The sequence below is a fragment of the Dysidea avara genome, chromosome 6 (assembly GCF_963678975.1).
Source record: "Dysidea avara chromosome 6, odDysAvar1.4, whole genome shotgun sequence".
NCBI lineage: Eukaryota > Metazoa > Porifera > Demospongiae > Dictyoceratida > Dysideidae > Dysidea > Dysidea avara.
This window is the reverse complement of record NC_089277.1, coordinates 12,684,963-12,708,541: the sequence shown is the minus strand read 5'-3', so window position 1 is coordinate 12,708,541 and position 23,579 is coordinate 12,684,963. Positions and strand designations below refer to the sequence as shown.

The 23,579-nt window shown below is 37.5% G+C and overlaps 3 protein-coding genes across 6 annotated transcripts in view; 1 reads left to right on the top strand and 2 right to left on the bottom strand.

The window, feature by feature from the left end:
- LOC136258090 (uncharacterized) overlaps positions 1-7,695 on the bottom strand; it is a 27,128-nt gene extending 19,433 nt beyond the window's left edge. The window contains exons 1-4 of one of the 2 annotated variants that reach the window (XM_066051390.1): positions 7,558-7,695; positions 7,302-7,456; positions 7,105-7,248; positions 5,909-5,965 (exon numbers count right to left, since the gene is read on the bottom strand). In XM_066051390.1, coding sequence (XP_065907462.1) covers positions 5,909-5,965; positions 7,105-7,248; positions 7,302-7,412 — 312 coding nt within the window. In that variant the 5' untranslated portion in view covers positions 7,413-7,456; positions 7,558-7,695. Of the gene's footprint in view, positions 1-5,908; positions 5,966-7,104; positions 7,249-7,301; positions 7,457-7,502 lie in introns of both variants that reach the window. The other variant, XM_066051389.1, reaches the window with a different exon arrangement.
- On the top strand, positions 7,602-8,710 carry LOC136258095 (RNA-binding protein 34-like). Its single transcript, XM_066051398.1, has 2 exons — positions 7,602-7,901; positions 7,950-8,710. Exons 1-2 carry the CDS (start codon positions 7,661-7,663, stop codon positions 8,624-8,626), a joined length of 918 nt encoding a protein of 305 aa, XP_065907470.1. The 5' UTR covers positions 7,602-7,660; the 3' UTR covers positions 8,627-8,710.
- LOC136258092 (uncharacterized) lies at positions 8,542-23,579 on the bottom strand. 3 transcript variants are annotated; one of them, XM_066051392.1, is made up of 19 exons: positions 23,334-23,579; positions 23,141-23,284; positions 21,260-21,316; positions 20,786-20,893; positions 18,490-18,731; positions 17,921-18,064; positions 17,710-17,736; positions 17,199-17,321; positions 16,770-16,919; positions 15,574-15,755; positions 15,479-15,521; positions 15,354-15,421; positions 11,774-11,899; positions 11,625-11,707; positions 11,469-11,574; positions 11,273-11,337; positions 9,672-9,764; positions 9,347-9,466; positions 8,542-9,050 (listed from the first exon to the last, which is right to left on the bottom strand). In XM_066051392.1, exons 1-19 carry the CDS (start codon positions 23,451-23,453, stop codon positions 8,706-8,708), a joined length of 2,346 nt encoding a protein of 781 aa, XP_065907464.1. In that variant the 5' UTR covers positions 23,454-23,579; the 3' UTR covers positions 8,542-8,705. The 3 variants fall into 3 exon arrangements, with proteins under 3 accessions (XP_065907464.1, XP_065907466.1, XP_065907465.1); XM_066051394.1 differs by having other exon boundaries at positions 17,199-17,306; XM_066051393.1 differs by lacking the exon at positions 17,710-17,736 and having other exon boundaries at positions 17,199-17,306; positions 17,894-18,064.

Genomic DNA, 23,579 nt, shown 5'->3' with positions numbered 1-23,579 from the left:
AGTGTGTCTCATTTTAGCAAGTAGTCATCTAATCTTGTTTTCTTACTTTTTACTGCTGGATCATTTCTCATTTTAACTGTAACACATTTTTGAGCTTGTTTCCTTACTTTTTGTAGCATGTACATCAACCCCTACTTCCTTTAGAAATATTGAATTTTTAAAATAGCTAGTAATATATGTCTTCTAGTATACAGGGGTGTACCTGCCGGTGTGGGCAACCTCAGGCTCATAATTCATTTTTATTTCTATGATCACTAATAAAACTTAAAATCATTATGTTTGTTTGTTTGTTTACTGTAGTATAATCATGAATGGTAAACCCATGCATACTGCATCAAATGGTTCCAGACATATCATAAAATTAATTTGGGTCTGAACCCAACTATCAAGTAAGTGCAAAAGAAGTGGCATTACACTTAATTTTCAGCTACAAGTCTGCTACACAGCATTAGTACGAGAAGTGCCTCACCAAGCAATACAGCCACTACAGAAAAGAGATGATTCCCATTGTAAAGCACAGGGAAGCCACTATGCTCTATCACAAATTGACAACTTTTGCTGTCAGCTTAAAGGAACGGCACACTAAGAAATGTTCATGGTGCACACCTTGTATGTACTGTTGCACGCATTGTATGTACTGTGGTATTCCAAACACACCTGCTGGACTAAAGCAACATCTACAGTAACAGAAAGCCCATAGCCTTAGAGAAACGTCTGTCTGAAGGTATCAGACAGGCAAGGAGTTAGTCAGTCTGTAGCAAATTCTTAAAAAAAGTCATAGCAATTAACTTGGAAGCATTTCAGGTCACACTGAAAGCACTTTTGGGTTTGGTTATACCTACCCAATACTGCTAATATACCACAAAGTATTGTGAGTCTGGTTTCCGGTTGAAACAAGTAAGTGCAAATGCAAACCACATAATGTATTACTACTGTAAACACTGTACGATTTGGGAAGGTACAAACACTGGACTGGACTACCAGGTGCATATGTCACAGGACACTAATGTACTGCATACCCTGAACCCATTCATGGACATTACAGTAATATGGATACCACCCTCCTGTAAGTCATCTAATTAACAATTAACAGTGCATCACAGATGTCATAACAACCCAAAAAGATGTAAGGGACTATACACAGCCCTCACAAAGAATAACAAATTAATTAAGGGGAAATTAAACATGCCATGTCCAACAATGGAAACATCATGCCAAACAATGTCTATAATTGTAGAAACACCTAGCAACATATAGCAACTGTACTATCAATTAAGTTACACTTTTCTGATATCAGTTAATCAGTTTGTCATTTGAATTCCATACACCTCTCATATTGCATTACCAAGCTGTTGTAAAGAAAAGGTGAGGATAGATTACATCTGAAAATGGTGCAGCTATCATACAGTACGGTAGTACTGCATTTTAGGGATCATGGAGATTTGGGTTTTCCAAACCAAAAAATTCACCCAAAAACCAGCTTCACAACTCCATCCTGGCACCTTGGCAGTATTGGTTAGGTATAACCAAGCCCAAAAGTGCCATCAGTATGATCCAAAAAAGGTTTCCGATAAATTGTTACAAAATTTTTTTTTTAAATTATTCAATGGAATTTTCTACTGCCTGCCTGCCTTCAGGCAAGCGTAACTCGATAACGGCTAAGGCTATGGGCTTGATTTTTTCACTGTTCAATGTTGCTTCGTCCCAAGATGTGCCTTTTGGCATACAGCAGCATGTACAATGCACGCATCATAGACTTACCTTTGTCCTCCTTTGTGTCCCATTTCTTTTGCTGACAGCCAAAGACGTTGATTCGTGGTAGCGCGATGCATGGCTTCCCTACAGTACATTTGTAAAAGGGGAATCGTCCGTATTTTCCGTGGTGACTGGATTGATTGCAGATATGATTCTAATACTGTTCTTTGCTTGTGACGCTTTGTAACGGGCTGAACATAAGCCACTGCACTTTCGAGGCAGTAATTGATAGTTGGGGGTGTGCAAATCGTCATATTTTCGTGGTGACTGGATTGTTGCAGAGGCACTTCTTGAAGTCTTCTTCTACTGTTTTTCATCTGTAGCACTCTGTAACAGGCTGAACATAGCTGAAAACGAAGCATAGGGACCACTGCACTTTTGAAGCAGTATTTGATATCTGGGGAGCGCGTTCAGATGAAAACATTAATTCTGGCGCCATCCTTTCTTTTTATGCAGTAGAAGCATGGGTTCACCAGTCATAGTAATGTTTCAAAAAAGTAAACAAACAAGTTTAAGAAAACTTTGGAATTTTAAATTCGATTAGGGATCAAAGAAAAAAAAGTATGAAAACAAGGGAGGTCGCCTACACCTGCAGATATACTAGTGAACATTTAATCCCTAATTCAGTATATACCCCAACACCAAGACTGAATTAGGGATTAAATGTTCAGTAGTGTATCGATCTGCAGGTATAGGCGACCTCCCTTGTTTCCCTACTTTTTTTTTCTATGATCCCTAATCAAACTTAAAATCCCTAATTTCTTCTTAAGGGGGCAGGAAACTATGTCCTATGGCTTCCGTGGGTTTAAAACATGTCTTTATGTGAAGCTCTATAGCTTACAAAGACACTATTATCTGACTGATCAATAACTGATGTTGTAGTTGAGGCCTTGAACATCTGTTTAGTGCAAATCTGAGTAAAAATCTTCAAAGCATGTGTAAAATATGGTACAATTGTCATTTTTCAGTAAAATTGATTCTTCTTCTACAGCTGATGATGAAACTCTCTAAAATTTTTGCAGAGGCTTGTCATAGTATTATCTTGAAAAGTATGGAACCAGATTTTTGTATGATGTTATTACCCGACTACTAGAGCACCAGAAAACCGAATCAATTTTTTCTTACAAATATTGAGAATTCCACAGCTAATTTGAAAAAGAAATTCCAAAAATTGCTTCCATACTTTTGTTACAAATCCACTTAGGTAGCAGATTATAAAGTTTGAACGCCATAGAACTAAAACTGAGAGACTAGTTTCAAAAATTCCATAACTGTGTAGGTTTCTACAATATTTTGGTCTTAAACACAAAGCTGAAACTTTTAGTGAGTATTTTTAACTGGAGATGATCATTTCTTAGTGCTATAAATGCATCTGATACAAAAAATAATGGATAGCAAGCAGGGATCAGTAGAAAGCAGAAATTTTCAGGTGAAGCCATAGGAATTAGTAGCGTGCCCCCTTAAACTTGTGCTTACAAAAACAGTACATGTATTTGATTCATAAAGTGTGACATACCATACACAATAGCTGCCCTATACGGGAATACCCATACATATTATGCTATAGCCTGAAGGCAATGGCATTGTTACCACTTAGGGGGACTCAAATCCATAATAGACCATCTGCGTGGCTTAACATATGATCAGTTGCTTATTAAATCCATTAGAGTTGCACCGATAATCGGTTGAATAATCGGTAACAGCCGATATAAGGTGATTTTGCAAGTATCGGTATCGGCTACAAAGAGGAAGTTATTTGCCGATAACCTAAACCCACAATCAATCATTAACGACAGTAATAAACATGTGACAGTATTAAAAGAAAGCAGTGAATGCAGTGGTAAGTGGTAAACATTTATTTGCTGTACCTGTTTATAACTATTTAAGCTTTTTTATGTGTGAATAGTGTGGCTGCAAGGCTATAATAGGCTGTGTATATTTATCGGCCGCCCACGCAATCAACCAATCACTATTTGGAAAGGGTCTGGAATCCCACCAAAACTCCGTTTGAGAAGCTGACTTAGGTGTTTTATAACTACTTGGCTTTCATTTCCATGTAAGGGGTTAGTGGCACACTGGTAGCAAACATTGTAGAATTGGCCGCCCACGCAAGTAATTAAATTATTTCAACTAATGTTATACACGCACATAAACTTTAGATGATTTTTGCTCCTTCTCCCCTAACCTACAGAATAGAAGAATATCGGTAAATATCGGCATATCGGCTACAGGAATGAGTGAAACATCGGTATCGATAAAAGTGAAAATATGCATATCGGTGCAACACTAAAATCCATGTAGTGCCACACAAGAATTAATAAAGTGCATAAATTGCATGAACATACCTAGGGCTTCTACATGAGTATCCTTAAAAAAATAAACTCCCCAAAATTAAAATACATAGCTAGCTGATGAAGTGTGGAGATAAATACTATTTCATCCATTCTACAGGTAGTGAACTCTTTCTCTTTGGTCTAATATACATGTGATTACTGTTTATAGATACTGCATTAATGAAGTGCAAATTAACAGACACTTCATTACAAGCAAGTCAATCTATATAGGTACTGCATACCGTATAGAGGAAACTTTGGTGAGGGTAAACTTTGGCGAATAGCAAGCTACATTGTAAATTGCATTTGGCGGCTTAAACTTTGGCCCTCAACCTATATAGCCAATCTCAGGCGCTACAAGTAATTGGCAGCTTAAACTTTGGCGAATTGTAGTGAATCGCCAAAATCACCAAAGTCTCCTCCCACCAAAGTTTCCCTCTATATGGTACATGGTTTATTATAGAAGGAAACATATTTGGCAATTTGTTACTTAACTATACCAATAGGCGGACTCAATAGGTAAGGAATTTATAGTATGGTGAAAGTTGGTACATCTGCCAAAATTAAATCCATTTCCATGACTATAAAATGTTTCACATGTATCAAAACATTGATACAGTAGCAATAAACATCTCAGATGACAACTTTCAATAAAAACAACCACAAGTTTTAAGTTATTATTACAGAATTGATTCTGGTTGCCCCTACCCCTTTGGTTAATTTAATAACAGCACTTGCAGATTCAAACCTTGTTCACAATTAGCATACAGGACACACTGAAAACTCAAAACACCTATGGTAGCATACATGTACATTGTCTTATAAATAAAAATAATATACTGCAGATGTCACCTTCCCCCGTACAATATGTACCAACTTGCAAATGGGTTAACAGTATGCTGCTATTACGTGTGTATATATATACCAACTCAGAGAAGCACCCTGTAGTCCCATTAATCAATTAAGTGGGCAGGATTTGCACCATGTGTGTAAGCATATGTGCGTGTGCATGCATGTGTGTGTGTGCATGCATGTGTGTGTGCGCACACACATGCATGGCACCTATAGCCCCGAATCTTTTCATAGTAAACATAAACATTTTACAAGTCAGGTTCAACTACTGTATCTGCTACGCTCCTATAACCATGTGTTCCCTTCTCGGTGTGTGCTCTACAGTAGTTTTGCAGGCTAAGTTTGTCTGTGTACAGTAGAGTAGGTTATGTCACTATACAGTTACAGTCAAACCTCTCTAATCTGACACTCAATGGGAGCCATAAATTTGCTGGATTAAGGAGGTTGTTGGATTATCAATTACAGGGTAAGTCACCTATGTAATCTGACACTGTATAATTATGTGATTATGCACAAGTAAAACGGATCATACAATGTTTTAGTCATGAATTAATTTAGAATTTCCAAGTGTTACAGCCTTTTTTCCATTAGTGTCAACTAATAAATGCATTGGTTGCTTAAAAATTATTTTCTGTGATTGTTTTTAATGCTGCTTTTATTCTCTGTTGGATTACAAAGGTCGAAAACAATGTATTTCCAAGTCTAGGGAATCAAATTTTGTGTCAGATTATGGAGTACAACCATTTCTACTACACAAGCCTGAAAGGAGTGGGTGATGGTTGAGGAGGGCACATTACTACTGGGTGTCTAGCTGTGTGGCCAACAATAGGGGTACAGTTGAACCTCTCTAATCCGACACCAGAGTCCTCTCTAATCTGACCAAAATGTCATTTACCAATGCTTTTGTGTACTGTAATCTGACACCTCTGAGCACATGCACTTGCCATAGTATATACAGTGTACGGTACCTTTAACTGGCTGGATGAACCAGGCTGGAGACATTCCATCCACTGAATGCAATCTTCCTATATATAGCATCAAGCACACATTCTAACCTACAATAAATGTGTAGATACTATAGCTATACTTATATTTAACTGAAACAATTACTGATCAACAAGCAAAGCATCATTTAAAAGTTGCACCAAGAGTTCAATAATTTCAATTTAATAATATACCCATGCAAGTGGTTGTGGACTGTGATCACATTTTCAATCAACAAAAATACTTTTGTTTCACCTTAAAAAGTGTTATAGATAATTGACAATCTATAGTAAGCATATACAGCTTTATTATTTACAGTATGCATAAGGCACTTTCAAGTTTTTGATTATGCACAAACTTACATCTAAATCACCTCATTTGTTTTTGATCGTGACCGGATTGCTTTTTTTCTTTTCATTATAGGGTAGGATGAAAAAGGGATCTGGCCAGTTTGAATACCCACACTTATTCTACAATCTCAGTCTGTGGCTGGGATGGAAGGAAACATGATCCTTCAGTACTAGTAGCATGTGCAGAAGAGATAATGTCACAATTAGAGGTATGACCAGAACAAGTACGGGTATTCAAACTAGACCAGAGTCGTTTTCTCCCTACTCAATAAGCCCAACATTTACCTTGTTCCCTGTTATCCGCCAGCGCCCAGTTTTGTCACCCGCATTGTTAATTATTATTGTAATTGGCATTTATAAATAATTAGAAATAAGGAAATTATTTGTAATTTGTGTGCCTCCAGCATTTGTCTATAAAGTTAGCACATCTCAGCACACAAATATGATTGTTTATTGGAGTTTCACAAGCAAATTAAAAAGCCAATCGTTTGCAGGTTGTTTGACCCTACAAGTGGTTCATATCTCTTCACTGAGGCAGCCAGCTGGCTATCTGATGCTTGTTTTTGCAGTGTTTTGATTTATTTTCAAAAATAAAATTTTAGTAATAATAACCACGTGCACCCTCCCACACTAGTAGAATATTCTTTTGGGAACAGGAAACAAGGAATTAATAAATGTCTAACCAAGACAAAAAGCCGTCTGGCCACGTGAGATTTTGATCCTGGTTCTACAGGCCTGAGCTTATGAGCCGCCAAAGGCGGTGGCGGCTCATACACTCCTGGTCACAGTCATACACATACACATCAAACATCCAACCCAGTCAAACTGACCTGTGTGGTAGCACTTAATATCCATGGTGATCCTGAGGCAGAGTGGTGTACTTCAAAACAGTAGTCACCAACTTTGTGTTTCTTATCAGTAGGCTTGACTGTCTTCACCTGGTTTTTAAATACTTTACCAACCTCCTTTCCCGACTGAACGTATATAAATCGAATGGTAACTCGTGTATGCGTCTGCATTGTCTTACTTTGAAGTAATGGAAGTAAACTCCGGTTGTTTTAAAGTCGTAGTCAACCCACTTGTGGCCCGTCTTTATTTGCAATGGGCCAGCCTTGGGTTTGAACGTCTTGCTCGACATCGTCTTGATAGGACTCGTATTACACCGTAAGATCCGAAAATATTCTAGAAAAGATTATCAACATTACCATAGATAGTATATACTACGTACCTATGACATTACTAAATGTCCAGATCATTTAAAGCAGCATACGTACATACCATACCTATTATCCGGGACTTTTTATGCTTTCATCTTGCATCCGGAGTAACGAAATTAATAATCGAAGCGCTATACTAAGCACCTACGCGTCTATCAGAAAATCTGCAATGGCTTTGGCGGATATTTTTCAGTCTCACAAGACTGTTATTCCAGTATTTGTGTCATTAGGCAAATCTACGACACCAACAACTGCTAAGAAATCGCGTAAAAAGGCAGAGGGAAGCACCAAAAAATTAGAAGCTGAAGAGACATGGACACCTCGAGAAACCAGAACCATACCCAAGAAGAAAATAACAAGTGATACAAAAGATATAACTTTAAGACACACAACCAGACGGAAAACAAGGCGTGAGTTGGAAATAGACGCAGAGAAAAACGAAAGGACAATTTTCCTAGGTAACCTCCCTACCACGTGTTCAAAGAAGCAGCTCATGAAGTTATTCTGCCAATATGGCAAGATTGAATCAGTAAGATTTCGTTGTGCACGAAGTGGTGCATTGTTACCAAAGAGAATTGCAACTAAAAGAGGCTGGAGTACCACAGAAACTACAGCTGCTCAAGATGAAGTAGTGGCATACGTTGTATTTGCAAGTGAAGATAGTGTAACTAAATCACTAGAAGCTAATGGAACCCTAATTGATGATCGACATCTGAGAGTAGATGCTGCCAGTGGATCAACACAACACAAACACACTCATTCCATTTTTGTAGGCAACTTACCATTTACAATTACCAGTGAGCAACTGAGAGAAGCTTTTCAGCAATATGGTGAGATCGATGGTGTGAGAGTTGTGAGGGATCAGAAAACAGGAATTGGTAAAGGATTTGGATTTGTTTTGTTCAAGGAGAAATCGGGAGTTATGTTTGCACTTAAGAATGCTAAGAACATTGAAATAGATGGGAGAACGTTACGTATTTTCAAGTCTAGTGAAAATCCTCAGAAGGTTATCAGAAAGAAAAACATAATTCTAAAAAAAAAGAAGCACAATTCAGGTACTAAACCACGTAATGATAAAAAATCAAGTACAAAAAGGTTCCATAAGACAATGTATAAAAAGGGGGAAAAGCCATAACTGTTTTGCAGTTCTTATTTGTGTGCATTCAGTTCATGTACAAAAACTAATTGAAAATGTAAGAAGACATGTTTATATCTTATAGATATTGATAAGTGATTGTAGGTGTTGGTTTTTCTTGTATACAGCGACACAACAGGTTTGCTATGACAAGGAAGCTTGGTCTCTTGGTGTAGTCTGTAATCCAGCAAGCTTGCATCAAATCTCCTACCATTTTAGGACACTCCATTGGAATATCTAGCCTTTTCCCAGCAGACACTTCAGCTATAACAGCAACATTCTTTAGTGGTTCGTAAGGCTTCACGCTAGGATTGAACAACTCCCACATGAGAACACCAAAGCTCCACACGTCACTAGCTGATGTAAAGATTTGGTCAGTAATGGATTCCACAGCCATCCATCTAATTGGTAGTGCCAGTGAGCTCTAAATAGGGATAGCAATATACTCATGTCACTGTTAAATTAGCCATATACACTTCAAATAAAAATACAGTAATTTACAAATGGTAAGTATAACCTTAATTACGGACAACTAAGCACAGTCTTGATGCAATAGATTTGCTAGTGTCCACTGCATCAACTTAGTACCTTTCTAAAGTTGCCATCTATGACACTAACTTACAACCTAGAATTATCAAAATAAGAACATATAGCACACAATAACTACTGTAACTGACTTTGGGACTTGCATAGCAGAACAGTGTAGTGTGTGTAACTCACTTTCATCACATACAATTCATCTTCACTGTCTTCATGTTTGGTTGTCTCTCGCAATAATCCAAAGTCTCCAACTTTACAGAGTTCATTTTCATCCATGAAAATGTTACGAGCTGCCAGGTCCTTGAATTACAATGAAAGTTTGTACATATATACATGTAGTGCAGGTTTTATATATATACACGAAGCATCCTAACTTTAGCTATCCAAATAGTATCTACACAAAAGCAAAGTCAGTTAATCTAACTTGTGTATTTGTGGTTGGCTGGCTTGTGTTAAGAGAAAATAAAATACTTGTGTTTTATGTTCACTCTATAGCTAAACTCACTCGATGCACGAAGCCTTTCTCAGATAGGTAATGCATCCCCATGGCAACATCCACCATGTACTTCACCAGACGATGAACAGGACGATTGTTATTCTATGTAGTTCGTAAAAGTAGATTTACAATTATACATACATACATACATAATGTAATTGCAATGCAATTTAATTTTTTTCCTTACAGTGGACCCCTAATCCAACACCCCTTTCCGCAAATTGTAAAAGCCACACATAAACAGCCAAGCTGTGAAAAAATGGCATGGTCTTTATAAGCAATATTAAAATTTATTTTCATTAACATCATTGTAACCATTTTTTGGCCGCCATTTTTTGGTAAACAAACAAGATAGCAGTGTTTTTCAAACCATCAAAAGGCACTGCTATGCAAACACCAATTTTAAGTTATTCCCATGCTCAGTTTATCCTGTAGCAGTGAGCAAAGTTGGATCATTGTGTGTGAATAAATATTCATAACTCCATGGATATTATCAGATTCATAGTGAACTTAGAACTTTAATGCACTTTTCATTTGCACCGAAGTTTGTGGCAATCTAGTTATATATACAGTAGGACCTCCATTATCCGAACACCTGTGTGCCAGTTCAATCACAAAAGTGTTCAGATAAGTGAATTTGTTTGGATAAATGGAGCCCATTCTTTTATATACAGAGTTCTGTTTAACTACTCTAATAGAACATACACTTACCCTAATAGAACGTTCACTTAATGGCGAAATACTCTGATTAAGCAGTCATTTACATTGTTCGGGGTCGGATAAGCGAGGCCCTATCAAAGCCCCCATAGACTCCGTATAGCTGAAGAAAAATTTAAGAAATTCTAAACATCCATATTAAAATTTTCACAAATGGCTGGTGCAAATTTAATTAAATTTTCTGTGCAGCTTACCCTAACTGGTGGACAGCCATAATGCAAAAATGCATGGTGTGCTTTGGAGAAGGCGCTATGGAGCTATGCATGCATGAAAATCCTGTTTATTTTTTTCCTGTCAATATACCCATGGCGTGGTGTGCTGGCTTTCTTGTTCGCATGGTCTTGATTGTTTCTGAATGTGGCTGTTCATGTAGTTCCACGCATAATAAGGTTGTCAAAACATGAGAGAGAAAAAAAAACGTACACAACACACACAAAGCATCCAGGGTTCAAACCTGGAACACTATACTGTGCTACTGCTGCTAGCTAACCACCTCCCATCTTATAAATGTGATTCAATAAGTAACTATAGTAAGAAGAACCTATACACCTGGGTGGAGAAGAAACCAAAGTTGAACCCGACACTACCCCAACTCAACCCTAATGCTAACCTTAGGTTTGCCTGTTAGGCATAATGATTTCCTTCTTGGCACTTTCATAAGGTTTTGGTGAGTTGCAGTGAGTGAAGTGAGCATTCAACAAAGCTGGGCCAACCCTAGCTTGAAATCACCAAATTCTTACCTCTTTATACTACTACCTATAGTTATGATGGGTGAGTGCCGGACGAATAACCTGATTAATTTGTGTACGGTACTAGATGAATATAGCTACTATATACACAAAGGTATCAATAGAAGCTCACTCTATTGTTGGAAGTCAAAATGATTAACAAACCTTCAGAAATGTCTTGAGATCACCATTAGATAAATATTCCAATACTAGCCAGGGAGATGGTGTTCCTATAAGGAAAGGTTACACAAACAAATTTTCCATGAACAATTGAAAGAACATAATTTAATAGCATATGCTTTTTTTTCTTTCCCCAAAAAATAGTTGGCACACAAGACAAGATGTATGCATACACACTTGCCTTCATCCACTGATCCAAACACACGTACAATATTAGGATGCATAAACTGTGCCATCACTATAATCTCCTTCAGGAAGTTCTCCTTCTCTCTTGATGAACAGCCCTCCTGTGGAAATGTTGTCACATAATTGTAAACATACAAACCATATTGCTCACTTTCGTTTTTTTTACAGCCACTTTGATAGAAACTGATCCAGGTGATGGCCTGTATAGTGCTGACAGTACCTCTCCATACTGACCTATGGAATTCAATTGCATCTCACCACTTTCATAGCATTTGCACCCCCATTATTACATGTACCTACCCTTTCCAATATTTGTAAAATCAGACAAAGAATCTTTGCTTATAGTTAATGCTTCTTTGAAGAGTGGATCAATATCTGTAATACTTTCAGCAAGATTATCCAATGGTGTAGCATTTGGTATAAAAGCTGCAGATGAAATTAGCATATATGTATAAACCTTTTATGAAATGACAATTAAATCTGAAATTACAGAACATTTAATATTCTTACCCCCAATAGTGAATACATTATACAACACCCAGGAATCTACTTTTGAAAACAATACAACAAACAATCCTCCAAATTCACTGATACCAATGCTATAACAATTTGGTGAACATAAAATTGTCCCCAGAACATACAGTAAGTATTACACTACTAGACCATAGGCTTTCTCAGTGCCTAGTAAGGCATAGTCAACATACCGGAATGTTGTTTTGAGTAAGGAAAGAAATATGATTAAACACACACTACACTACATGCACAATACACATGCACAATTTGGTGGTTAATAATTACGATTGTGCAACATCAGGTGTCCTTTAAAATGTATTGAAGCCTATGGGAGTGAGGTAAGAAATCTTCACGGGAGCCTAAACTATACCGTTTATTCTTATTATGAGAACGAAATTGTAATCTTCAGATTGTTAGCATCATGATGGTACAGACGATTGTACGATCTTTGCAACTAAAACCGTCAAGCGAAAACCCGAAAACGTGTTCCGTTTGCTTTGAATTACGTAACAAGCTCACGTTTCCATTGACTTCCTGTGTTGCATAGATTCCGTAATCGTCTGTATATCAGAGTGATGGTATCATAGATAATACTATTACGTGTATTATCTATGATGGTATATAGGTTTGTGAAGATTCGCTGTGTTGTAAAGCGGAAAGAAGCAACTTCAGCGTGGCAGAGGACTCTAGTAACTTTGTTTTCAGCATCTAGAAAGTCTAGTTAGTGAGATAATTTTCTTGCTATGACTGGGAACAACGGTATGCAAAATTTTATCGCAGAAATAGGCAATCTTTCATCGCTGTGATTCTATCAATATTAGGCGATTATTTCACCTGTTACAGTAGGTTTAGTGGCCATGTTTTGTCGCCTAGTGATCCTCTATACTTATAAGAGTAAAAATACCTTGCTTTAGGAAAGATGCAGCTTTAAACCTTTAGATATCACTACCATTTGACACAAGATCACTGATTTCTTGATCACAACACAGCATATCCTTCCAATTTTACGTCATTGTTGTAGAGTAGTGGCTGCTATAAAAGTACATTCTTATAATAAGAAAACACAGATGGTTTGGGCTCCCGTGAAGTGTAAAGGTCTTAGTCCCATAGGTTTCAATATATTTTAAGGACACCGGATGTTGCGCAGTGTGTAATACTTTGAAATTCCTGAAATTCTACTTTATATTACAGCCATACCGCAATAGTCGTGCTGTGCCCTACTTTGCCCCCCTGTAGGTCAGATCTAGAATCACCACAGTATTTCCCTTTATAAATCTAACAAATAAATGCGACCACTACTGAATATCCCATTGTGCATAAATTAACAGCAGTCATTTTGAAATCCTAATCTGCCCTAAGGGGGTGTTCCGCATCCACCCTGTTAGTGTAAGTCTATAGCTAGTGTGTTATCATAGTATGAGCTGGTAGCCGCACTTGGCAGCTAAATGTCTCTACAATGGAACCTGTTAATCAGAACACTTGAAATGAGGATACCTGTGTAATCTGGATGCTTGGTAATGATCCCAAAGTATCCCTTACCGGCATGCATAGGCGACGGAAAGAGCCCCCCTCAGAATGATATCACACGAAATTATCCTTCTTGGAGTGGGGCTGAAAACCGTGATCAAGATTGAGATATTCTAATAGAACAGTCACTCCAATAAAGCAATCACAGTATTAGAGCAGTGTGCAGTGAGCTATGTAAGGATTTTTATGTAGTTTATCAGTATAAATTCGTAGCTGGTAAGGTGGGAAGCTATTGTGAGCTGGTTGTGACCTTTTTTTTTTTTTTTGGTCTTACCTTATCAAACCAGAGACAATGTAGTGCTTCAGTTACCATAAGTCTGGATCCACCCCTGGTCAGCCTCCCTTATATCAACTACTTCCTCCGCCCCTGCTGGCATGCAAACTGATCTGGAAAATCAGGACACCTTGATAATCAGGACGCTTTTGGTTGGTCCCAAGGTGTCCTTAATACGCAGGTTTCACTGTAGTGTGCTATTCATAGTATGAACTGGTATCCACACTTGGCAGCTACATGTCTCCAAGTTATTACGGAATATAGTGGTTTTATTGCATGTATGAGGAAGGAGCTTAGTTACTTGTTTCTCATCCACAAAAATTCAAATTTCCATGCAGGCAGGAGGTCATTTTTCATTATTAAAGAAAATACTCCAAATCAAGTTGTCTGTTACTAAAGGTTAGCTAAAGCCTTGTAAGAACTAGTACTTACGTTTTACCACCACTTCTGAGGTGCAAGTGATATTTGCTGTGCTGTAATTAGAGGCGATATATCGATACTATACCGTATCGTTTGATTTTTTGCTGATATCGAAAAGTATCGATATATTTTTCAGAATTCGATATTTCGATACGATACATCACGTGATCTGAGTTAATTTTAAAATGTGTATTTTAGCTTATTTAATAGTTAATTGTAGCTTCAGCAATTTTCTAATCACTATTACTCTTGTTATGTGGGCGGGAAATCCCCATTGTGTATAGCCATAGCTACCTACTATCAAATCATGTGAGAAAACTAGCAATTTACACGTGCAAATTAATGTTACAATATCGCATTGAAAAGTATCAATATCGGTCAATTTTAGTCAATATCGTATTGATATCGTATCGTCCTGAAAATGCTGATATTGCCCATCACTATGATTTATAGAACTTTACGTGGGCGAGATCAAAGGAAAAGGTGTTCTTTAAATTTCATAAAGTACACCCTCAGCCGGTCAACAGTGCTTCATCGACCACAAAGAGTGCTTTATTATAGAATCAATTGTGGGTTGCGAGCAAAACCTTCCAAAAGACGCGATGAACGTCTACCATGCCAAACTATGGTGAAATACCTTGAGTTACTTTGTTAAACTAGTTGTGTGTTGTTCAGGCTGCTAATAATTAGTGCAACACATGTTAATTAGGAGTCCTAGTGTATGGTGAAGCTACACAACTAGAAAGTTCCATAAATCATTTATAGCATAACCTTGCTCGTGCTATATGAAAAATAATGTACTCGGCACTTGGCCTCGATGCTAATAAAGCACCCGGCTTCGCCCTGTACTTTATTAAACCAGGCGCGCCCACAGCCGGCCAAAGGCCGGCTGTGGGCGTGCGCCTGGTTTACTGAAATCGTTTTCCTAAAAGTGTGTGTGTGTGTGTTTGTGTGTGTGTGTGTGTTGGTGCGTGCGTGCGTGCGTGCGACTGCCTCAGTATCAAATGCAGGGCAACACATGAATTATACACTTGTGGTTTCCTTTGATCTGAGGTATCACAGCAGTATCATATATAATAATGCACAGTCACAATACTTTTGAAAATGTGCAATTCAGTCTGTGCAAAGTGACAATACTTAACTTACAAGCATGTGCCCACTTGTGGTTGTAGTGATCCTCACCAACTACAGTACTCTGTCTATTTTCACACAATCTACAACATTACAATATATGTATGGGTTAAATATAACAGCTAATAATATGCACTAACATCTGGTCAGAAATGACCATTGAGCTTCTTTTCAGTACAGTGTCTGTCAATAGAATGAATGCGTGACTATGCATAGATAGGGTATATGGTAATACCTAAATCAATAGGTGCAGAGGTTTTGTTATCAGGATGTTCAGGGAAAGATGCTCCTTCCTTTATCTTGACCATTTGTGTGAACATGTCAGCCAGCATGTGCACCTGCTCTGTGGAGAAATAATGAAACTTGTCATAGTCACCATCATGTGGTTTTGTTGGTAGTGGAGGAGGTTGAGAATGGCTACAAATATAAGAGACATACAAAAAAATTATGCATTTTATGCATTGCATGTGTTATAGCATACAGCTATACACTTGTGACTGTTCCATTGGCTGTTATTAGAGTCAGCCTTCACCTACCTGAGCCGTGCCACTATCTCATATTTTGACTGCGCTAGCATTATAAATAACAGCACCAATATTAAGGGTGTGTGATCATGTAAATAGATTGTTAAGAGGAGTGGTCGCCACGTTTGATTATTATTAATCTTTAAATGGGTGTGGCTCAATCCAATCATAAAGTTACAGGTATCTACCAAGTATAATAAGCACTTATAATAATTTTGTAGCATCTAAATATGTCACTCAAGGAAAGAGTTGATATGGAAAATTTTAATGCCTCAATATAGTTTCATTGCAGGAAGACTGATTGAGATAAAAGGAAAGACAAGACGCAGAGGGTACACACTTAATTGTCAGAACCCCAAATGCCACATGCCACTGGTAAGTTTATTTTATTGTGGCATAAAATTGTGGCTGTCGCTGATTCATTTGGTCTCCAGTCTTGCAAGCGTGGTCAGGCAGGCAAGCAGATAAAAATTCCGAGTTGGGTGGTGCATGTTTTAAAACTCTATATCCGGCCCCCTGTAAGTATTTTCTTGTTTTTTAATGCTTTATTTTATGTTAGATGGACTAATATTATTCCATAGAGGTGATTTTTGTCATGTGAGATGTCTCTGGGATGTTTTCAAAGGTGGTATTTCAGGTGACAAGTGTCACTTTTGGGGAATCCCTACTTGAACAGTACTATCACACTGTTTGATAGGTAGTATGAACTTTTAAAAAGTAATTTCTATAACTGTAACACTGTACATTGTATTTTAGATACTAATCTGAACGGATTTTTTGGATGTACTGAAACAACTATGATATTTGCATAGATAAAATTCACTGTTGTTAAATAACTAGCACATGGCACATTCACTGTTGTTAAATAACTAGCACATTGCAACATGCAATTTGTATAGACATTTACCTATCTTCTGATATAAGAGTTTGATGGTTAAACATGGGCCCTACACCTTTTGCCATGTACTCATAACCATCACCATTTGGCTGTAAAGTTGGAGGAGGTGGAGATAGTTGGCTATCTGATAGTCTACTTTGATATCCACCAGCTTTAGATCTGGAATACAAAACATAACTACATACGTAAAATGACACATACACATATTGGTCCATGAAATGGAGCCTGTTTAAAAAGATACCCTGAAATGTGGAAAATTTGTATTTATATCCTCAAAAAGCTACTGGACAAGTATTTTTGGTCTAATTCTATAAGTAGTTAACAATACTGGTATTACATTTTCAAGATACAGCCATTTAATGTAGATAAATCATTGCATGTTAATGTCACATAGTTTTCTCTGATTAACAAGAATTTGCATATTTAAATCACATATACCTCTGTGTATCATGGTGTTTAGTTTGCTCAATAATTTCAGCTGCAGTGGGACTGTTTCCTTTTGCCATGTATAAGTACTCAGAGTCATCATTTGACTGAAATTGTTTACTATATAGGGTACAACTAGTTTTAATGAAAAAGTATTGCTGGTATATAGTTTACACATGTGCATAACATGAATACACAGCCTATGTTTAGCTTAAATAGAAGAAACATAAGTGCAAACTATTTACATATGTATAGCCACTTTATTAGTTTGCAACATGTATTGAGTGACATAACGTAACAACCTAACTATACACCATTTCTGTTTCCTTATCAACTCATAAACTGAAATATTTGAATCACTGGATCATTTATTATTGTTATTATTACTGCTACTAAAGCTTTACAGTGACCAGCACTGAAGGTCTGACAGCAACATGTGCTGCAGCCTTTGGATTACCTAACCTAGCAAACTGGAACTGGAAAACCTAAGAACAGTACTTATAGCACTCAATTGTCATTTTACCACTGATAAGCCTCCTTAAGGATCTTGGTATAAATTATACACACTTAATAGCAACAATAGAATGCCTAACACCAGTTTGGCATGCACTGAAGGGTGAACATAGCCTTGCAAAGATAATGAAAATATTCTTCACACAGTGAGTGTATATAGCATATACATGCAGTGTATTAAAACAAAGACCTACATTTGTTCTATGCTACAATAGCCAGTGTTGGAATGCATATGATCGTAAGTAGTATTTGCTGGGTTAAAATTGTATCCACTCCCAACATGTTGTGGTATAGCTCCTGTAGAAACAGTGTATCTTTTTCCTGGTGGTAATTTTTGTTGGTTGCCACTGTGTAATCTACCAGTCCTACAATTCAAAGCATAATAAATTGAGTAAATTGGTTTTGTGGGCTCTATCTAGTACATAACATGCAAAATGGGAATAGTACAATCATTGCTTGGCATTACAGCAACAAAAGTGAGGGTGAAAAAGTTTGTTTTACACGTACACCCCTACTTTTTGGTAAAGGGCATAGAGCACATAGAGTATAGCTCTGCATGTGCAACACTACACACTATACAATAGCTTGTTTTAATTTTCCCTAAGCTATATAAACAATACTCATTCTCACTTAATTGCAATGTGGGTGCCCAATGAATTAATGAGAAGAGGAAGTATGTATCACTTCTAAACATGTATAATTTGAAAACATGCTAAATATGTGTGATACTCACACATGAGCAGGCTCACACACAAGCAAATATAAACAAGGACATGCAAAAGCATACCACCTTTCTAAAGGTTGGAAACTAGAGTGGTGACTATCCACATTCAAAAAATGCCTTTCAGGTTGGTTTTCCTGCATAAACTGTTCCCTTGTTACACCCACTGGCACAGACTGTGAACAATTCTGTCCATGTTGAGACATAGTTGGATTAGGCTGTAGCATCACTGAGTCATTATCGTGCACATAACTTCCACTGTATGAATGTCTACGAACAAATCCATCATGCGATGAATTCAAAGTGGTGTTCTAAGGACAGACAGCATACAGTAATATCAATCATGGTACTGTTTACAATTATCATGTAGATACTGTACAAAAACTATGTAGTGGTCCTGTTATAATAGCTGTATTGTTGGTTTCAATACATAACAGGGGCGGATCTAGGATTAATAAAAGGGGGGGGGGGGGCTAACTCAAGGTGCTAATGTCTTGGGTAGAGGTAGCGAAGCACACTTCCCAGCATGTGAAGCATGCTGGAACTAGGGGGGTCTGGGGGCATGCCCCCCCCCCCCCAGGAAAATTTTGAAAAATAGATGCTAAAACACTGCAATTTGGAGACATTTCCACATAAAATTCATAATATTTTCTGCCTGTAGATATTTTATATACTGCCTTTAGATTATAGGTATGGCTCTCTGAAGCATTTTGCTAATGGAAAAGTTTGGGTAGGTACAGACAACCAAGTACATGATGCACCCCTCTCACAATTGCACAACACTGAATAGGTGCATGTTAGAATAATAATGTTGAAAGTGAAATTTGAACAATACAAGATTGAATCTATAGTAAGAGCATTTTCAATGGAAATTGTGAACCTGAATTAAGTATTGTCATACATATTAACTACACAAGTAGATGAATGAAACCCTTTAAACAGACCAATTCACTTCATTGCATGTATAGGTGCAGGCAGATTTCCATAACAGAACCAACTACATGTTTCCAGTGAATGTTCTATTAGAGTAGTTAGCTGACTGCTCTATTAGAGTATCTCGATCTTGTAAACCTCCAATGCTGATTCGTGTCCTTGTTGCATAAATTTTAGCATAAATCCACTGAAAATACCTTGGAAAGACGTTTATAAGGTGGTTTTATGAGTATTTGTATTATTAGTGATCATATAATTATGCTAAGACAAAATTTCATTATAATACTCAGCATATTGATCAAGTAAAGCCTAAATATGAAGGGGGGGGCTTCAGCCCCCAAGGTCCCCCCCCCCCTGGATCCGCCCCTGCATAATGCGAATATTATTGCACACACACATGCTATCTTACAAACATAGTATTTACACATTTCACTTGATACAAAGCTGGCTACTTTCATTACAGCAAATCAACCAACAATATAACCATGCATGTGACCTAATATGGGAAAACTATTCATCAATAGATTGTGAGATGTGTGACTTAAACATTTCAATCCAGTATGTCAAAAACTACAGGCTTGAAATTTTCACTGTGAATGCAGCCAACCATAGTGTTTAATTGTTTCACTCAATCCATAGAAAGCCAGCTATTGATATAAGCACCTTTTTTTACAATGGTATCTGCAACACAAGTACATCACCATGGATGGTGGTGGGTGGGCAAGTAATAAATGTATGAACAGAAAATGGCCAAGTGGGTCATATGGTGTCTCCAACCTTAAAATTAGGTCAAGACCACCTGTCACTGAAATTTTTAAAAAAGTACGTAGAAAATATCTGGGGAATTCTCCAAGGCTGTTCATGTCTCTAGACTCATGTTCTAGCTGGCTAGCTAGTGGCATTACAAGGTGCCAGAACGTTCTCAGTGGCTGGCACATGTCTTTTGTAAAGCAGCCTGAACAAATCAGAGGTATGGCTTTAGTGAAAATGTGTAGAACATTGGTGTGACTATCTGTTCATGGCTAGCAATGCTGTCCCAAAAATACAAATACGAAATCGGATGTGAATAAACAACTTAAAACAAAGTCTTAGAATGTAAAAATATTATACATGCAAAGGCAAATCTGAACTGTTCAATCAAAAATAGCCTAGACGTGGCATTTATCTTGATGCATTCACAGTTGCATGTTGAAAGTCACATGCATACTCATGACATACATTGATGCATATACAAATGCGCATGTATGCAAATGTAACAATGATTAATGTATACATGGCCACATATTTCTATCACAATCACATGTTTATCTCAACACTACAGCTAGCTCAACATCTATCATTGTATTTGCATTTAAGGACATGTGAGTAGCTACCCAGAGCTAAACAAACATACAATTTCGTGCAACTATTTGCTATGATGATAGTAACATACCTGAAAAGGTGGATCATTAGCATTATATAGGCCTGGGTTGGAGCCTGACCATATAGGTGGTGACTGTGGAGAAGGAAGACTGAGAAAGGAGTTTGGAGTTTGGGAAATCTAAAACAATTACAATACTTGAAATCCATGTATCCAGCCGATTAAACAAGTAGCTATACTTCAGCAGCTTCTGTAATCTTGCCATTTGTGAATACACATGCATGAATTTAACAACTGTTGTGTGAGCTACTTGACCACTGTATTGTATTTCTGGTGAGACTTTTAATAATGTAATGATGATTTTATGATAAAGATCAGTTTTCAGCCCTACAAGGTTTGAATTCAATCCTGATAGTATATATAAGTCTACATATGTGTATTAAAATGGAAAGATTACAAAAACTTCTGTACCAGCAGATGACATTGACACAATGAGCACAGATCTCAACAAACTATATGCCGCACACATTAATGAGCTACCCATACCTTTAACTTGTTTGATGAACCCTGTTGAAGGCATTCCATCCATCTTTTGCAATCTTCCTACAGATTATAAACAATATAATAATATATGTAATAGTTTACATGGCCACTCTATATAATTGTTAAGTAATAATCACTTTTATTCCCATACTCAATTTCAAATTGCATAGCTTGTGATGATATCTTATATGTACAAGTAAATACCACTATAGCTATATGCTCTTGAGCCAAACTACACAATATCACTGCATACAACATTCACACACATGCACTATTACACAACTACACTTTTCCCAAATACATTTTCCAAAATACCACTTGTAAGGATTGAATAGGTAATTGATAGCAACATGCTTTAGTGGCTTCATGCAGCAATTATGAAGTTTGATCATGTTTGCATGGCTCAGTCCGACCTTCTGCATGTTTGCCATGCCTGTGGCGATACGCCATGTAAGTGAGCCTACTTTGTGAAATCGGCATGTACGTATACACATATATAGTCATGTACATATACACATAGTCATTGCATTGTCTATAGCACAAACCATACTGGCACACACCATACATATACTTGTATATCATATAAATCTGTTAGGGCAGGGGGTATATTATGAACAATATCATGATCACATCATCACTTTCATACAACATGTACTATGCCACACACCAATGATGATAACATATAGCTAAACACAAGCCATTTTCAAATAATATCAGGAAATTAAGTTATAGTTATATCCCGGTACGAGGGTGATATCATTGTTATTACATGAGTCCGAGGCGGAGCCGAGGACGAGTGTAATAACAATGATATCATCCGAGTATACGGGATATAACTGTTTTATATCCCAGTGCGCGGGAGTGCGCAGAAGTTTACGGATAGTAAATTAAGTTCCGGTTTGAGTTCCTGTCACTGTGCTCAAGATTTCGTCCGAATTGTGTGGAGATTCTACTTCGTAGCCACAAGAGAGACCTTACATACTGCCTACAAACTGTAGCGAAGGGCGGTGTTATGAAGCAGCGGTTCCAGGTACGATTCGCCTTCGTCAGAAATTGGTATGGTGGTGTCGCGTGGTGTGCAAGAGAAAAATAAAGACCAACAAGTGGCTACCATAGTCCAAGATAGAACGATGAAGCTAGAGGAAGTTAGTTCTTCACCATAGTGACCGTTGGGAGTGATTGCTGGAGCGAAAATCGTCACGTACTAATCTTGACATTTGTTAAACTATCGTATTGGTAACTTGTAGTGTTATTGTGTAAAGGATTAACAGTTTTCTTGTAAGATTTAGGTAGTTTTAAGTGCTGTATTGGTGTGTTTTGTATCAATATTTCCTTATTTGGCTCTTTGTTCCATTGGTAAACAATGCCATTCGCGGTTATTATGATGTCACGAAAGAGACTGAGTGGCTCCGCAACAGGGTGATAAGTTAGTTATCACTGGGTGATAACTAATATATCGTACAGTAGCAGCGCCGCTCTGTCTAGCTGTATGGTAGTTATAACCCAGCGCGGCGCTTTGATACTCCCACGCACTGGGGTTTAAGTTAAATTATCACTATACTATAATTAAACTGTCATTATATAGAACATCGAAACATTTACTATTGCTCATCCATGCAGGATACATACACATTCCATGTGTATAACTGGAACGTCCCAGGTTAGAATAGTGCTAGTGGTGGCTGCAAAAGGCAGGGTTGAGACTCAAATTACGGGAGGTGAACAATTCAAGCAATACAAGGCTAACATTATAGCAAACCGGGAGTCTTTTAGGATTTTCCCAGTGGTATAGCTATTTTGTTTGAGTGCTGGTTGCTTCATGCACAATGTTTATAATCAGTACCATGACCACTATATCATTGACAGGCACAATTTTATGCTAACCTGTGTGGATGCACTTAAAATCCATGGTGAACCAGATCCAGAGTAGTGTACCTCAAAACAGTGGGCAGCACCTTTGTGATTCCTTGTAGAGGGTGTGACTTCTTTAATTTCATGTTTAAATACTTGACCAACTAGTCTCCCAGACTAAAAGCAAAAGTTACACACTGCAGCTGTATCGATAGATATAGCTAACCTTAAAGTAATGAAAGTACACTCCGGATGTTTTGAAATTGTAGCTCACCCACTTGTGATTCGATTTGATTTGCAAGATTCCTTCCTTGGGTTTGAACTGCGATGCGGACTTGCTCGACATTATCAATTCAGTATAATATTTTCTACTGAGTCTAAAGCGTGGTTGCTAAAATAGTTTAACACGAATGACTGCTTACGCAAGCTGGGGATAACCTCGTAAACATAAATCGCTACCACGCCCAGTTGA